This window comes from Danaus plexippus, assembly GCF_018135715.1.
Source record: "Danaus plexippus chromosome 29 unlocalized genomic scaffold, MEX_DaPlex mxdp_36, whole genome shotgun sequence".
Lineage (NCBI taxonomy): Eukaryota > Metazoa > Arthropoda > Insecta > Lepidoptera > Nymphalidae > Danaus > Danaus plexippus.
In genome coordinates, this window is record NW_026869857.1 from 552,055 (window position 1) to 570,715 (window position 18,661).

The 18,661-nt window shown below is 38.3% G+C and overlaps 2 protein-coding genes and 1 long non-coding RNA gene across 5 annotated transcripts; 1 reads left to right on the forward strand and 2 right to left on the reverse strand.

Annotated features, from left to right (window-relative positions):
- The first annotated feature begins 2,021 nt into the window (after window positions 1-2,021).
- Window positions 2,022-10,310, forward strand: LOC116776892 (mannosyl-oligosaccharide glucosidase). The gene is made up of 16 exons (XM_032670182.2): window positions 2,022-2,237; window positions 2,815-2,966; window positions 3,455-3,632; window positions 4,275-4,431; window positions 4,645-4,793; window positions 5,234-5,421; window positions 5,732-5,887; window positions 6,287-6,435; window positions 6,580-6,749; window positions 7,347-7,477; window positions 8,086-8,196; window positions 8,269-8,357; window positions 8,878-8,997; window positions 9,166-9,283; window positions 9,624-9,814; window positions 9,990-10,310. Exons 1-16 carry the CDS (start codon window positions 2,022-2,024, stop codon window positions 10,124-10,126), a joined length of 2,412 nt encoding a protein of 803 aa, XP_032526073.2. The 3' UTR covers window positions 10,127-10,310.
- On the reverse strand, window positions 2,084-6,715 carry LOC133320447 (uncharacterized). Of its 3 annotated transcripts, XR_009753796.1 has the most exons (7): window positions 6,576-6,715; window positions 6,284-6,453; window positions 5,218-5,407; window positions 4,642-4,785; window positions 4,132-4,428; window positions 3,947-4,050; window positions 2,084-2,198 (listed from the first exon to the last, which is right to left on the reverse strand). It is a non-coding gene; the product is annotated as an uncharacterized LOC133320447 (long non-coding RNA). The 3 variants fall into 3 exon arrangements; XR_009753795.1 differs by having other exon boundaries at window positions 3,947-4,428; XR_009753797.1 differs by lacking the exon at window positions 6,284-6,453 and having other exon boundaries at window positions 3,947-4,428; window positions 6,576-6,710.
- Window positions 10,311-17,410: 7,100 nt separating the features above from the next.
- Window positions 17,411-18,306, reverse strand: LOC116776877 (large ribosomal subunit protein mL43). The gene is made up of 3 exons (XM_032670163.2): window positions 18,106-18,306; window positions 17,929-18,035; window positions 17,411-17,814 (listed from the first exon to the last, which is right to left on the reverse strand). The coding sequence occupies exons 1-3, from the start codon at window positions 18,240-18,242 to the stop codon at window positions 17,492-17,494; spliced, it is 567 nt and encodes a 188-aa protein (XP_032526054.2). The 5' UTR covers window positions 18,243-18,306; the 3' UTR covers window positions 17,411-17,491.
- Window positions 18,307-18,661: the final 355 nt, after the last annotated feature.

Below are 18,661 nucleotides of genomic sequence, written 5' to 3' on the forward strand. Positions count from 1 at the left end.
TGAAAACTTGTTTGGGTGAAGAGAATCCTGAGGGCTCGTTGGAGCGGAGTTGGTTGTCTTAGAGTATTCATCTATTTCAATACTTTCAACAATAGCTGCTCTATAATTTGTGTCTTATATTAAAACAAAAATGTATTTTGCAAGTTTATATATATAAGGAAAAATATATTTATATAAAATAAATATTGTTATGACCATGACTTTTTTTATCATGATTAAATTCATAATCTGTACAATATGTTATCATTATGCCATATAATTTGAATCTAATAATATTAAATTATTATCAGTAGCAGGTAAGTATGTACACAACTCTTTGTAACTATGTAATTAACGTAAGTGAGACGTCTAAAACATACATGTACTACATAAATATATTGTATTGTAGTCAATTAATAAATTAATATTGATAAATAAAAACCTATAGCAAATTTAATTAAAAATAAAAGTGTCAATCGACCTCTGTACTCTACGGTACCGGAAGTTATATTTTTATGTATGTAATATGTGAAAGAAACCCCTCCAAGATTCCAAGCTTTGAAAGGCTTTAAACTTATTTGATATTAACTGTAAAAATCAAACTTACAGTACAAAAATCATTTATACAACTTTTGACATACGTCAGTACAATGCTTGTAAATTCCTACCATACATTCACGCTTCTACATTCCATGCCCAAGATTTTCCTTAACTAAAAACCTTTTTTGTTTAAATTAAAAATGTTTACGCCTTTTTCTGTTATTTGTACGAGGTGATTACTGTATTTAAAATAAAAAAAAAATATTTGTAAAATGTAAATATAAAGTTGCTGTTTTGACTTTTTAAGTAGGCAACTATCATTTTAATATAAACAAATTAATTTTTTTTGCACACATAAACTCAGTATGAAATTTCTTATATATATTTATCGATTTTCAGTAATTAGAACAGTGGGATATACCGAAATTTTTATGTGATGTAATTGCAATTTCGTGTTGAATTCTGAAAACTAAAAAAATCCTCACTTTACATTTTTTTAATTTATTAGAAACCTATCAATATCAACGTACTTGAGCAAGGCATGTACAGCATAACATATTTGTTGTTATTAAAAAAAAATCTAAAGTAACCTCTATTGTTAGTTAAATATTAGTGATTAATTATAATACCGGTTATAAATTTTTTTTTTCTAAATATTTTAATCTCTTGTAGATTATAATTGATAAATTCTTTATTATAAACAACTTTAGCTTCACTTGCAATTAATTAATAATTTTTTTTATTCGCATGATATTTTGGAATTCCATTGAGGCAGATATTTTTAACGAATTGAGCTTAAATCTAGTTTATTTTTTGTTTCGATGAAAAGTTACCCAATACTGTGGAATACAAACAATACAGTAAATATTTTTATTACACTCCCAAATACCCATAGTATTGAATGAAAGAGCTTGTAGGAAATTACCGGAGTAAAGTTTCTATAAATATATATATTTAAAGTGTTTCTTATTTCAAATTCAATATTTATTAATGTTTTTCTATAGTAAAAATCTTTTTGATGTTAAACGCTTGGCAGATACTGCACATCTTGTTGTATCCCTAATTAAAAAAAAATGAGAAACAGTTATAAAGTATTAATTTATTCCAGCAAGGTTTCATTATACCCGTTTTTTATAGCCATTATTTGCTTCTTTTATAAAGTGTGGATTTATGTTAAATATCTAATAATTAAATATTGATTTTAGAATAACAAAAAATTTTTAAGCTATGGAATATTTATGGAATGTGTGGAGGAAACACGAAGAAGTTTATCGAATGCTATAAAGGCGTTTATTTAATTTTTATTTATTTAAAGAAGTCTTAAATTTTATTTGTACATTATATTATATTCTTCGGTGAAACTGTCATATGTCAACAGTCAATTGTCAGATTCTAAGATTATTGACGTTCGCAGTAAGCGAGCGCCGACTTATAATAAATTTAATGAAAAAAAACAAGACTTAACTTTGATTATTATTTATATTAGTGTATTGATGTAAATTATGGTCAAACATAGGAAGACTGTCCAGTATAAACATGCCAACAACGAGTCCAGCAGCAGTTCCGGGGCAAGCGATACGTCTATTGCAGGACGTGCATTTCACTTGTTATCAGTATGGAAGACTGGTGCCGGCTTCATATGTCTCGCGATAGCTGTGTACGTGGGCACCCTGGGTTACCTGGAAACGAGGGTCAATACTCCGCTCGATGAGGAGAAGGTATAATTTTTTTTAAAATTTAATCGTTCTTCTGGTGTCATGTTTTGAGTGAAATTGCATTACAATAATAATTTAAGGCATTTCAAGCGTATACTAGATTCCATTGAAGTGTGTCAGTATCGACATCGGGATATATTAATGACGAATATGTGATATAGTTATGAATAGGGGACCTATTTTACAAACATTAAAAATCAAATAAGGGACACTATGCACAAGTAGTGAAAACACAAGCTGTAACTTATAATCTTACATCAAGTGGGACGTTTAATACCTTGAATAGATAAGAAATGATCACAAACAAATGATTATCTATATTTATTGCCACTGTAATCTTATTATGTGATGTTTTATTCCTAGTTGTAACTAAATCCATATTTATATATATTTTTTTTAGATTAAAAAAGTTCGTATTCTATAAAAATTTTGAAAAATTGATGAACCGATTTTGATGTAATTTCAACAACAGATAGAGTCGGCGCTAGTTTGCTAGACAGAATACTTCTTTTTCTATAATCTGCTGAATGGGATAGATTAATATTGTATTTTTATTGAAATTGTGATTTTTTTATAAAAGGTGGTTCAAGAAACGGGACTGTCGGTCCCAGAGCGTTACTGGGGTACCTATAGGCCGGGGGTATACTTTGGAATGAAGTGCCGGGAGCCTCGTTCTCCAGTTTTCGGAATGATGTGGTATGAACTAGCGGCAGCAGCTCATAAGGGGATCAGGTAAATGTTTAAGTTAATAAGTAAATGCTTTTTGTGATGGCAAACTTGGTGCCGTCAAATCAAATCAAATCTAGGTTTGATGCAGATGTGAATGATTGATTTGGGAGCTTGCATTATATAATTAAAATATTTTAAATTAATTATTTATTTAAAGTATTGTGATTTAAATTTCATTCATTCTTTTATATGAATTAATTTTAATATGTTTTGGAGCCGTAAGACGTATAATGTCCGTCTGTATGTTTCAACTATTCTCTAAACAGACAGGACGGGTCTTAAAGATAATTTTACAAGAAAATATATTCCCTCGATACTACACTACAATAATAATACACTCAAACAAATAGACACAGACAAAGACAAATAAAATGATACAGTGAAAAAGATAAAGAAAGGAATATCTCCGAGTCACAGTAACATTTACTTACCCGGACAGTTAACTTTAAGCATAAAATGTCTCAGTTACATAAAATATACTTAATTGGCAGGCATTTGTGCGAACAGAATGATAACCTGCCAACGTATGGCTGGCTGCGTCACGATGGTTTGAACTTCGGTGAGCAGCTGATATCAGATCCGCCCCATCAGATACACACATCCTTCATCAAGACCCCGGGGGGAGAACACGGTGGACATTGGACGGCTAGAATTAATATCACAGCAACGGTATGTTCTAATGTGATAGCTTGTGATGTATGTACGTTTGTTCCCGTTCAAGCTCTGAAATGTTGAACCCATATTGATGGAACTCTCCAATGATGCAATTAAAAGGTCAGAATAGGTTGTAGGATATATAACATGCTTTGATTCTGTGTAATTGTCTCGGAGCACGTCCTACTCGTACAGGGTACGGAGCCAGGTGACACCCTGCACATGCACCTGTCGGTCGGCTCACCTATGTTTTGTACTAAGCCACTTTAATATAATTCTACTCATAATACAATAGACAACGGGGACAGAGTTGGTGGTTATTGACATACCTGGTCTTCTGTGGACCGGTCTGATGCTGGAAAAGTTTTGCAGGTGACCTGCATCCTGGACCTGATGTTTGTGGATTTCGCTATCAACGCCATCCAATCTAGTTCTGGCAAAAGTATAAAAGATAATAATTTTTTACACTATTTGATGGGCAGTTTTTCAAGGATGAACATTTATATAAACTGACTCCCAGGATAGAATCTTCATAGAGGTCTGATCTCCAGAACTCCGTATCTTGATTTATATCCTCTCGTGTGAGCATTGTCTCCGACCAGGGTCAAAGAAGTAACATTTCTCGCAACCCAAATAAACCGCTACTTTTTATACCAGGGTAAATCCGCGCCGCCATTAGTTCTCATCTGGTACGCAGCCCTGGACGAGTCTCTGGGCTCGGGATCTCATTCCCGTCTCTGGGCGGAGCGTGGCACCCTGATGGGGCACACCCCCGCCCTGGGGAGATTCAGGGTGCATCTGGTGCCGCATTCTGGTAAGATAGTTCGTTTTTGGTAATTCTATTTTTTTCAGTGAAGTTGGGACTTTATGTTGCTCTTTTTGTTTTGAGATAAATTTTAGAAATTTTGCATGCACCTGATGTGCTGAGGAACGACTTGAATTCCTGTCATATTGGCTTTAGAGTGTTGACCCTGTAGCATCACTGGGCCAGGTAGTGAGTTATCTCTGATTTAATTCTACCTACCAGGTATACTCATCCACTCGTCGCTCTCGGAGGCTCATTCCGCTGGTCTCCACCTCCTCAAGGAGAAGTTCTACTCGCTGCTGAGGATCGAGGACCAGCCGTACCTTGGAAGGCTGGCTGTGCTGGGGCCGGATGAAGAGATTGCTGATTCGGTGAGATTATTCATATTATATAACCGCCAAATCTTTCTTCAACCTACTAAAGACTTGGACCTGTCCAGAACCAACAGCATTCTTAGAACGTACTTCAAGGCCGCCTTAGTAGGCTCGTTTTAATTTTGGTTAGGAGAGAGGAGCTTGGACGGTGGAGGTGAGCGTTTAACGTTAGATAGGGCCTTAAACCTACACCTGGTTTAGTCCCAGGCGCTGTTGAAGCTCCTCTCCCTGCAACATGGACCCGGCACCCGCACGGTGCATATATTTGCACGATCTCATATATTTAAGTTTATTGTTAAATTTGTTACATTTCAAAGAATTGAATATATATGGACCATTTTCCAAACTGAATATTTTATTAAAAAACCTGTTTATATGAAAGTGACCAACTAATTTATATGTCTGATATGGTCTTCCTAACCTGTTTGCTATTCCAGGACAAGGAGGTGAATTTCGTGCCTATCCAGATGTTGGTGGAGACGCCGTTCGTTCTGGACGTGGTGTACACCACCGAGGACCTGCCGACACCGCCTGTCCGGGGAGACGAGTACACCAAAACCATGGAGAAGCTGAAGATGGGTTATGATGAGGAATTCGAGAGGATCTTCAACCTGGAGAAGAAGGGGTCGGTTCCGTGATCCAATGTTTTGGTCGGCATTGCCTGATTAGATTTCTCAATATGACTTTTCTAGTCTTAATATACAGTTACCTTATCAATCTTAAAATACCTGAATGTGTGCTTGTTACCTCTTTAAAGTTCCGTTTAAACCATAACTTGCTAGTTTAACTTTGAAAATAGTTAATTCTGTATAAAAACATTAACTTCATTTTTGTACGGTTGTAGTACTGAATAGGTTCTTAGGAATCCTATATATGGGTTGCGCACGCGCAGCCATCGGAGGAGGCGTTGAAATACTTAAAATAGTTATTTACAGTTATAGCGCCCAGGATATATCGATAGCAAGGGCTGCGCTGTCTAACATGGTGGGGGGTATGGGGTACTTCTATGGCGCGAGCAGGGTGCAGTCCAAGTACACCAGGGAACCGGTCCCGTACTGGAGAGCTGCGCTTCATACGGCTGTACCCAGCAGGTTAGAGGGTTACCTATTATATATAGATGAGGTGTATAGGATCGCCATTTTAATTTCTTTCAAGATTCTCCTAAATTCTGAACACAGAATATTAAAAGGAAAAAAAAATCGACCCCGTATATTTTGAGGGTAGTTATAGTTTTCGTCATCAGCCTGTCGGAGCCCACTGCTGAGCAAAGGCCTCCTCCCACATGGAGAAGGTTAGAGCATTAATCACCACGCTTGCTCAGGACGGGTTGGCGATTTCAATCTTATAATTTCAAATTATAAGTCCAGGTTTCCTCGCGATGTTTTCCTTCACCGTCCGTCAGTTGTGTCTGAATACTCTTAGATAGTACATATGACGTGAAAGAGGCGGACCTTTCACCTACGGTACATATAGGTCCATCTTATCACCAGATCGTTCTTCCCGCGCGGGTTCCTGTGGGATGAGGGTTTCCACTTGCTGCTGGTGTCGTGGTGGTCGGCTGACCTGGCCCTGGACGTGGCCGCTCACTGGCTGGACCTCATCAACGTGGAGGGTTGGATACCGCGGGAACAGATACTAGGTTTGACCTTCATATGACCTTTAACAGCAGCTCACTGGGTTACGATTGAATTGTCTTCCAAATTTAATCAAGCTTGAGATTGATATATCGTAAAGGGACGCTTCTTGTCATAAGTCCTGTTAAAGCCTTGTTATATATACCCAGGAGTCGAGGCGTTGGCGAGGGTGCCCAAGGAGTTCGTGGTGCAGCACAATTCTGCTGCAAACCCTCCAATGCTGCTGCTGTCTCTGGCCAGGCTGGTGAGGTCCAGGCCGCATCTGTTCACCGAGACGCCCTACAGACAGACCTTGGACAGAATGTTCCCCAGGCTGCAGGTGAGAGGAAAACAGATTATATATACGTATACAGGGAAAATGAGCTGATGAGATGTTCCTGGGGGAGATGAGGGGGTAGAGGTACCAGGATGGAAGATATAGCCAAGAGTGATTTAGTTGTGGTGAATTTTGGGGGTGGTGCATCACATTCAGGAAGATTCTGGATAAATTTAGTTCTAGAGGACGGTTCTTGAAAAATGTCATGCAGAGTACAACAGCTGTTGAGAAATTGGCAGGAATTATAGGTTTCGGGGTATTTTTGATAGTTTTGACGAATTTCTGTACGTTTGGGCTGCTTTTGTGTTGTCCTTCATTAATAATGCGTAAGCCAGCCTTTTTGTGTTGTCCTTCATTAATAATGCGTAAGCCAGCCTTTTACATGTCACACATAGGACTGATCTGGTCTCAGACTCCCTGCTTCTCTGTAACATACATAACTCTACCAAGTTATACTTACTTTTCGCCCGTCTTTCATCATTCGTTTACGTTCAAACACACAAAGATGTTATCAATTGTTCGTAATTAAAAGTATTGATCCAGGTGTCTGGTTTTGTGAACCTAAAATTTCCAGCTGTTGACCAATTATCGTATCTCCAGGCGTGGTACCAGTGGTTCCTGACGACCCAGAAGGGAGACGAGCCCACCACGTACAGGTGGCGCGGCCGGGAGGATGACGGGTTCCAGCTCAACCCGAAGACCTTGACGTCTGGACTCGACGATTACCCCAGGTGGAGTGATATACAATATAAGGAACATACATATGACATAAATCTGTTAATAAAAGTTAAGTTTTTAGACAGATAGCATTTAATATAATAAAAAAAAATTAACAGTGCGCGGAGTTACTTGCAAGTTGATGGCTGTTATGGCACTATGAGGGGCCATCCATAAAGTACGTGACACGAATTTTGGAACTTTTAACCTCCCCCCCGTCCTTGTTACAGGTTGTCACATTTTTAACACCCCCCCTGTCCTGGTGTGACGTCACATGTCTGTATATTAAAAAAATCGAAAAAACTGCTATTTTAATTTTCTACTCATTTTCATTTTACATCCCAACTTCGCGTTTTGGTATTTTAAATTTTAATATGTGACGTCACAAAACCATTGACCCCCACGCCTCTTGTCACACAATGTCACAGCTCGCTGATGCCCTCCCTCCCCGTTGACGTGTGACGTACTTTATGGATGGCCGCTTATACTTTTATACCGGTATAGTCTTTAAAACCTTCAAATTCCTGCAGATCTGCCATCAGGTCGATGGAGATCTAAGCTTTACCCAGTTTATGCTACAAAAAACTGGGTCAAATATCAAAACCCTCACCTCCACCTCCAGGGCGTCTCATCCCAGCAGTATCGAGCGCCACGTGGATCTCCGCTGCTGGATGTACGCTGCCGCGGATGCTATGGCGGTCATAGCGCGCGCCCTGGACCGGGATACTGACAAGTGAGATCGGCACTCATCATTGTGACCTCACTCAATGTTAAAATGTCACCCATCATCACTGTATGTCCCCAGGTTCGAGGATATGAAGGAGCAGCTGGGTAACGAAGACCTGCTGAACGAGTTGCACTGGTCGCCGCACACGCAGACATACGCCGACTACGGTGTGTGTACTAGTTACGTTACATATACAAGTGCTGAAACGATTTTGATGGAACTCTCCCAGAGAGCCGGCTGGACATCATGATGACATACAGTTTATAACGGGAACACGTCGCTAGACTGGTATAGTGTAGGGAGACACGTGACACACACTATATATATATATATATATATGTTTTTATGTTGGCAAACGAGTAGACGGTCTACTTGGTAGACAGTAGCCACCGTCGCCCACGGACATCCGCAACAGAGATGTTGCGTATGCCAACCTTGGTTTTTTTAGGAATAGGATGGGGTGGGAAAGAGGAAATGAGGGGAAAAGGTGGTTATAGAGAAAGGGCAACTGTCTCTCTCACTCATTGGACGAAACGCAGCCAGTAAAGGCCACTTCACGCCGATCTTCACATGTATATTATATTGACAGATAATTTTTCGCTGTAAAGCCGGACGAAGTCGCAAGCAAAAACTAGTATTAAATCAATACTGTGCACATGTCTGAGGTCCCAGGTGTTCGTGTTGCAGGTCTACACACGGACGGCGTGAGGTTCGTCCGCCAGCAGGCCAGGGACCCGCAGGAGGGAGCCAGGGTCGTGAGGAGCGTCACGATAGCGCCGCAGCCGAGGCTGGTGACGTCCGCATTCGGTAAACATTATATATATAAAATCTATGAAAGAAGTGGCCTAATGCTCTTTTAATCAGCTATCTGCCAACACAAGTCCCATTAGATACAGTCCAGCTTTTTCAGATATCTGGTACAAATAGACAGACAAAAATTAATAATATACATATATATGTGTTATATTCTTGTAGGGTACGTGTCACTATTCCCCATGCTGATGAAAGTTCTCAAACCCGAGAGCGACAAGCTGGGGAATATCCTGGAAATGCTGGACAAGCCCGACCTGCTGTGGTCTCCGTACGGCCTGAGGTCAGACATACACTCCATGACCGAGCGATGAAAAATAATACATCATATTTAGAGTTGGATAAATAAACTAGATGAAGGGAAATGTTTGTATATATGTGTGTTCCCTACATAGAGAGGACATTGGATATATTGTAGTAAATCTTTTCCATGTCTCCAAAACAAAATACATTAAAACTGGTCTTCGCTGAAGTTTGTAATATACATAGCTACCAATATAAAATACAATAAGTGTTTGTCATTTAACATTATATCTACTGAACATAATTACATAGAAATATATATATATATATATATATATATATATATATATGTAAAGGTGAATAGTGCTCAAATCCCCCAGATCTCTATCCAAGCTGTCTCCGCTGTACATGAAGAGGAACACTGAGCATGACCCCCCGTACTGGCGGGGTCAAGTGTGGATCAACATCAACTACCTGGCCATATCAGCCCTCCACCACTACTCGGTCTCCGGGGGACCACACGCTGCGAGGGCGAAGTCCCTGCACCAGAGGCTGAGAGATAATGTAGTCAGTGAGTACACGGAGAGATGACTGTTCTTGATTCCTTATGATTTAGATGAAGCTCAAGGTCTTAGCTGGTTTCCAATCCATAACCTGTGAGTTCTGGAAGGCAGAGAGTGTACTAAAATATCTGTTCCTAATTATTTTGTTATATATGAGAGATATTATTTAAAAATCTTTGCTAGGTAATATACTGTCGGAGTACAAAAGAACTGGTTACCTCTGGGAGCAGTACTCGGGTGAGGATGGCAAGGGCAGTGGGTGTAGACCGTTCACAGGGTGGACGGCGTTGGTCGTGCTGTTGATGGCTGATGAGTACTAGAGGACCTCGGGGCCTTAGGGGCCATCCGACAGCCATAAGGCCCCCGGAGGACACTTAGAGGGGGCCCGGAGATAAGGCTTGTGCGTAACACTACTGTGTTGTGGTATATTGTGTTAATTCATAAGTTTGTATCATATTCTGTATATGTTGGTCATATGTAGCAAATTATATATACATATATATATATTATAGTAAATTTATTTGAACATGTGTTTAGGACTTTATAGAGTCAAAGTGACTTGAAGTTCTGGGGTTATCAAATACCAGGTGTGTGTGTGTGAATGTGTGTATATGTGTGTTCTTCCTCTGTCATAGCTACACTAACATCCTGTCCACACACCCCCGGTGTTCGTTAACCCCACAGTTTCGGGTGTTCGGTGAGGCCACGTGTACAGCCCTGTGTATGTCAGCCGTGATAGTCTGACAACATCAGGTAATGTTGCAGACATCCCACAATTTTTTTTCTGGCAGCTGATTTCTGCCTGTTATAGAGTTTTATAACACATTTGGCTGACCCAGCACCAGGAGGACATTTTTCCAGCTCTTAATGTATATATAGTTTAGAGTTTAGAACATAACACGCCATTCTATGTGAATGCGGGGTGGTGGGTTGCATATCCTAGGATTTAGAATACGCTGGTTGCATCAGAAATCGAACCCAGGAACTATGCTCTTACTTCAAGACGCTAAGGAGATTTTACTTACGTCATTTTTGTTCCGTATACTTCAGGTGAAGGTAGATGTAAAATCATAGTATCATGACCTTTGTTTCATTGAGCCTATGACGTCATAGCTTGTATCTGTGACGTCACCGGCATTTGTATGTGACGTCACAACCTTACTATCGTACGAATTCAGCTGGCGATTGGCTTAGATTACATCGAAGTTTCCAGTTCTGTCATCTTCATCGTCGCGAGAGTCTGCAGACTCGTCGTGGTCATCACGTATCAGTGATCCTTATACATGATGACTGTCATGGGAAGATAGTTGCAGTGGTTTCCCCTTGACTTCTGCAACAGCACTTTTTTGGGGCTATTTAGATCCCAAGGCTTGCTGTAGCCTGTTCCAGCCAGTGGTGTCCAACTACTCTTAGAAAGTACATATGACTCGGAAATACACATTGGTACTTGCCAGGTTTCGAACCCGCGCCCTCACGTGAGAGAGGCGGGCCTTAACCTCCAGGCCACCACGACCAGTTACTTCAAACACCTACGTCATATACCAAACTGTCAGGTGGAAGTGTTATGAATATAATAAAAAAACTATCGTAGTTATAAGTAAGGTAGTCTCTAAACTATTTAGCGGTAGTTTCAAAGCGCACAATTACGTGTTAGATGTTATTTGTCAGTCGCTGTAGAAATAAGGAAGGTTTCATTGTGCTTACTCAGAGTTTGTGTTATCACACGACATACTTAGCGTTTTCCGTCTCTCATTCAATAACCTGTATTAACGCCATATTTGAAGTTAAACTTAGTTTAACTTCCACCAAGGTTGCGTTACACGCTCTGGGTGGGGATAAAAGAGACAGAGCGAGAGGGAATGTCAATTGCGACTTGTAAGTAATGTTAATAAAGTTCGTCTTAAAGGAACACTAGAGATTCCTTAAAGATCAATTCCTACTCCTTCCTGTTCTCATTCCAACATTAGGAAGTTCCGCTTCTTCCGCGCGGATTGTTCCCACGCACAATAAAATTTTTCTGACGTTGTGGTAACGGTTAGCCGCTTGTCTTCGACCCCAGCGGGATGTCGGTGGGGTATGCTGGTGTCCCCGGGATAGCGGAACTACCCGCTAAAGTCCCACGACAACCCCTCAGCAAATCTCCAGCGGAATCAATCCATTTGCTATAATATTTTTACAGTTGTTACTAGGGCTGTTGGTTACATATAGTAACGAATGTATTACGACTGTGCCAATATATAATAAGATATAATTCTTCTCCAGCCTTCATTGTTACCGTCATATTCTTCACGATCAGTATGCAAAGTTTGTCAATTGTTCTTGTTAATACATACATATATATATATATAACTATAGTTAAATTAAAATATTCTCTAGTTAAGATCAGCTCTCGTTTGGATGTAGATAGACTTAGTAAGGTTAATTTTACAAATTATCGTTCTTCAATAGTACATAAGATTTTCAAGACCAGTCGCGTTATAAACTACAACTATTGATATTTTTGTCAGGGTCAGGTGGGGTGATGGGGGGGGGGGGGGGTAGCGTAACAAGACACAACACACACACACACACACAAGACACATTCACCCAGTGACAATACTCTACATTCTAAAAGTATGATATCTATAATTACCGCGTGTGTTAAGTATTTGTCAGGCAAAAATTTTAAGTTGTCTGTTTGGTTGCAAACACTCGGATAACTGGGTATTTTTTTCATTGGCTTTTATTGCATGCACCCGCTGTTCAGGGACAAGTGTAGTAATGGATCAGTCTCAGGAGTTTTCATAGTTTCTAGTCAGAGGTCAAGCCGAGCTTTAGGCAGCTTCTGTCGCTGGTTTTGATCTGGTTTTGATTTTGATCCAATTTTTGTTCAATTTTTCTTTGTGCAGTTGGCCACGTGTGGGCTGGCAGTGAAAGAATTGTTATATCTGTGGCCAAAGCAGTTTCAAGTAGTTCAAGAGACGCATGTGATGAATGGCCATGACCAGTACCGGCCGTTCGTCACCCAGACCTGGTATGAGGACTTTCTCATAATAGTTTTTGAACAGCCCTGCCAGGATATTCTTTTTCCGGTGTTGCCTTCCATTGTTCCCGGATGTTCTTACCATTGAAAATGATTAGAGGTGGTGGTCGGCCACCTGCAGTATTAGCTGCTAGCACCAAAGTCGTATTTTCCGTTCCAGATGTGCTGATAACTCTGGATGAGCTTTCACTTCTTTCTCCTATTATCCTGGATTTTTACGGGTCGATACTGACACTGCTTTCTCCAAATTCCATATTTGTTTGGGCTTGTCTTCTAACTTTAGCTCCGCCAGAACTTTTTTAAAAGCCCAAAATTTCCATGGATGATGAAGAGATCTGTGGCATCTTTTTCATACTCCACCGGTTCTGGCATTCGAATTCACAAATTATGTCGTTTTTGATATGATGGACCAGTCTTCCCCTGGTGTGCCTCCCTTAAATGGGGGTTTCGATTTTATTTCCGTCAACACTCGCCTACTAGCTATATAATTTCCTGTCGGCTAAAACCAAAGCCACATTTAGCCAATGTTTTAACAGATGTTGCCAATATTCCTTCCACATTCTCGGGAAGTACAGTTCTGCGTCCGTCAACATTTTTTTTAAGCTCCTCGAGTTCCCTCATTTCGGTAATGCAACGTGGCAAATAAAATTCCGTACAGAACGGACGCCTTATGTATGGTAAGCGTATCAGACTTTATTTCATCAAGAGCTCATTGTAATTTTTGTTCAGAGTATTCGGATCGACCATTCTTTTCGACATAACTTCGCACCTTAGATAGAAAGGGCTAATTGTAAGAAAACGTCACATTTGCCCCTTGCCACGTCATTAGAATTATTGCACTAATATTTTTTAAGAGGTAAATGCAGCAATAGCCGTAAAAAAACAATCTTCACCAATCAAGTAAATATTCGCATTCAGTAATTCCCAACGCACAATATCATTACAATAATAAAAATAAATTCAAAAACTTATGTTTTTTTTCTTCAAGATGACAACCCATTGATAGGGGCGTGCACAGAGATTTGGGGGAGGTTAAGTAGACTATGTTTAAAAAAAAAATACGATTTTTCATCATAATTTCCTCCTCTAGAACTTTGATAGTAACAGCAGTCTGATTAGAACTAACATCTGTATATTTTTAAATCTATCACCTACCTCTGAGCGACGAAACCTTAAAACGATTACGATCTGTTCAGCACCGCTTTAATAGTTATTTAAATCGGAATATCCAGCGGAGAGCCAAACATTCTTATTATTATTATTTGAAAACAACAAACAAGGAAGACAAAATAACTTATTTGTGTGTACACAACCTGCTAGCTCATTAAAAACTAACATAATACTTTTTATTAAAACTAGTAACATACCTTTTTTTGAGTTCAATCTACACTGATGACACACATTCCCTTTGTATTTTTTTCATTTTATCATCAAACGACGACATTGAAGATGTGCTCGTAATTAATTTCGTTAAACACACACCAGTAGGTGCAAGGCTCACAGACATAATTTTCCATAATTCGTTAATAAATTCACTAACTAGCTCATTAAAACTTATTCACTCGCGCTTAGAAAGACAATAATAACAAAATTACGACAAAAATAGTTGAGCGGTATACCGACAAATTGAAGTCTCTTCTCATTTGACGGTTTCTATGACTTTTTAAACGAGTAGCGTTAAGGGAGCAGAGGCTCTCGAACGCTAACACATGCATAGTTTTTGCACACAGCATCCAAATATTTTCTTATACAACACGAGATTTGTAGATCGTCCTTGAGAATTTTTGTGTGGAAAATAAGCACCGAGTAGTTATGCCTACCTCCGCTCTGGCTGCATAGCGGCGCTAGCAGTTAGCAGCGGCCGATCGTGAATCAAATGTCATTTTGAATGTCTGTAAACATTTGTACTTCGTAACGTATGATTAAAAGTATGTAAGTAAGAATTATACAATATAGGTTTAGTTATATGGTTAGGGTAAGCAGTGCTTATTTGCATCAACGGTGTGCGCGCCACTGCGGATAGACGGTTAGGTTAACAAAGTGTGTAACGCGGCATTTGCATTACTCAAATAATGACTTTTCATTAACTCACCAATCTGTCAAGCTGACGAGGAATTGTTCAAAAAGTACCTTATACATATACCAGACACCAGTATCCTTTAGTAGTTAAGGCGTAAGCACACCCTATCACTTATACCCCGTTATCGCAATTGCCCTACCTGACCTCCATTACTATGTTTACGGAGGAAATACAAGTATACATCATTTAGCAATTAATAATTATAGAAAATAATGACAAGATATCTGTTCATATTTTTCTCTTACATAAAACGGCAAATAAATATTTCAAATATGACGTTGACAGTGACATTTAAAATGGCGTTTACCAACTTTTTGTTGTCAATTTGATGATTAAATTAAGTTAATTTGTAAATAAAACTTGCGATGATACTGTATTAATTAATATATATATATATATATACTTTATTTTAAACACAAAGAATAAAATAAACGTTGGCTATCTATTTTTTTTTTTGTATTATAAGTTATATTATTATTTTTAAATAAATATTTTAAAATGATCTACGAGCTGTTATTTGGTTTCCAATTAATGTTTAATAATATGATAAATTTCTAACTATATTTTGGACATTATTGGTTTTACGAACAGTGAAATAATTATATATGTGGTTAAATTCATTGCTGTTTATCGAAGAAAGCCGCAGCAAAGTTATAGATCTTTCTAGAACTGTAAAGTGACTTACTACAGTTATTTTCGCTTAACAGCAATTTAAATTTAAGGTTTAATATTGTATCCAATTCCACATTAGTATTATAATATATTAGTTTTATCTCATCACTTAGGATTAGTTGTAATTAATTTTTTTTGTATCTGATTAAAGTAAATTAGAAAATGTTTACATTCTGTGTGTAACGGAATGTAATACAAATGTCGATTTAAATTTTTTTTCAATCTTATATATAAAAGTAAAGAAAGTTTTGTTACCTATACTATTTATAACTCAAGAACTTCTGTAGAGATATGGTTGAAAATTGGCGGGAAGATGGCTCCAGGAGACGGACATAGGATATTTAATTCTGTTCGATCGAAAAAAAAAATCTTAATAAATTCCAATATCTGGTTATTTACGGCCGCTAGGGCGGAATATAGTTCGCCCGGTCAGCTATACATATATTACTAAATCCGAAATAAAAGCAGACGAAGTCGAAGGCAAAACCTAGTGTAAAATATGTAAGTATATTACCGACACATTATTTCCTTTTGTTGATTCTCTTCGAGACAATAATCATAGTCGGTTGTGCTTCGAAGCAAAGAGTATTTATATCTGGTAAGTTTTTGCCTGTTTCAGATAAAAATGATGGCATATTATATCACACAGTCCGAGTCATTACACAAGCCCGTGAACAGTAGAATAAATTCTGTATTATTTTTGACAGCGGATGCGTTTTAAGATAAAATTATAGAACCTTCTTGAAGTACGATCACACTTATGACACTTTCTTTGAACTTAGTCAGTTTAAGGACATATTTTTCCACCTATTGCTATAAGTATTAGAGATAAAATTAATTGTGATGCCCCAACGAACAAACATACAAGCACAAACATTACTGAAACAATATTCAGTGACAATTTGATACTTATGAGAGCGGAGTTCAATAAATCTATGGTTCGTCAAGCGATCGTGACCTCGGTAAGACGAAACCTCTTAGCATTTAATGGATTCACCGCGCGGGTGCCGGGTCCATTGCGTTGCAGGGAGTGGAGCTTCAACAGTGCCTGGGACTTGCGACCCAGGTGTAGGTTTAAGGGGCCCCTAACTAACGCGCGTTAAACGCTCACCTCCACTGTCCAAGCTCCTCTTCCTACCTAACCATATTTGAAAAGAACCTACTAGGGCTGCCTTCGAAGTACGTTCCAAGAACGAATTGATGTGAGTTCTGGACAGGCCCAAGTCTTTTAGCAGGTTGTAGAGAGATTTAGCCGTTATACCTCTCGCTCCCACTTCTACCGCGTATAAATCCACGACGAACCTATTTCGAGTGAGTTCGTTAGTGAGCTCGTAATATTTGTTGACCTTGATGGTATGGTCTTTGGGGATGTTGGTTTCCCAAGGAACCGTAAGCTCTATCCTCACAACGCGCTTTAAGATTCGCGAATACATAAATATGTCTGGTCTGGAGGCCGACGCACGCAGTAATCCTGGTCATTTGGTCGTAGAGATAGTTTTTTAAAAATATGTGTAAATAGCAATCAACAAATCAACAAATTTGTTTATGTTTAATGATAAAATTCTCGAGACCTGTTTCGTTCCCAGTTATACTTCATTATTGTCATTATGGTCGGAACTTTTTCCAAATACAGCTGTATATATGTACTTTAATGTAAAAAAATATTCGAGATGTCAGAAGATTTAAAATCTTAATTGAATTTTATTCGGAACAAAATTTACCTATAGTATGAACGAGACATATATAATTAGTTTCACCTGTGGCTTCATTATTTAATGTTAAGTTGCATTAAGTATTTTTTTAAGTATTAATGATAATAAAAATGCAATATTACACCTAATTTTATATTCTGTGGTATCTATTTTATGTACATAAGTCTACACTAGATAATAAGACTAAATTATTTTATATTTATTCCGCCTTTTTTTCTTCTGTGTCTTCTTTGCTACCGATGCTTTGTTTTTCAAACATCATTCTAAGCTGTTCCGTCGCTGACATTGGTAATCTATCGTTTGCACCGAATTTGGGATCGGGTAATGTGGCTACGTTGAGTTCAGGATTCTTGAATGTGAACGGTGTCCACGGACCCTGGATGGATGGGTGATCGGTGTATTGATATTTCCTGAGTCGCAGCGCAGATAAGTCTCCCTGCTGTGTTCTCATGTTCTCAATCCATTTTGTGATCTCCGAGTGTGTCTTGTTTTGCATACTCATCCAAACTCTATCGCCATTTACTGAAAATATGTATATTTAAAAAATATTTACCTTAACAGCGAGTAAAATATTGACATTTTCTTCCCAATCTAGTTACTACTGCAATTTAATAGACCAAATATTATTATTCTTACGATACTCGGCTACAACGACTGGACTCCGATGTCTTCGCGGCTTCAAGTAAACCACTACACTGGGATTGTCTCTTGCGAAATCGACTAAATCCTGTTCAATAAAATCTCTGAAACACCAAAAAAAGAGATTTTAGACGCAAGTTTATGTTTAAATTTCACGAAAATGTCGATTCGCACCTCATTCCTCGGCTCCCGCCGTGACTTTTGCAGAATTTTAAAACAATCCTCTGCAATTGACAAACATAACGACCGACACCATTCTGCAATGGTGCTCGAACGAATCCGGATTTCAGAAATAAATTGCTATTAGACATTATAATGTAGTATTATTCTGTGAAGGAGGTTACAATTGTTTCTTGAAAATGACTTTGACGTTTACATTAATAATGACATCTGACGTTTCTGTTGTGTGTTGCCATATCATATATATGATAACCTCATACGACACTTTATATAATCTTCGGAGTTACCTGGTTTACTGTATAATATAATTTATTGTTATAATAATGTAATTTAGTGTTCTTCTGGGTGTTGTTAAAAAAAGTTTTTAAAAATGCTGTTATTACGTAATCTCCGTGTTTTCTCCACACAGTATTCAAAATTATAATATACTTCGTTCGTTAAACAAAAACTTGGATAGTGGTAAAATATTGTACAATCTAAGTGGGAACGAAGCCATGGTATAAAAAAACGTGCATTTACGTGACTCTTTAATTGAATTTAACTTATAATC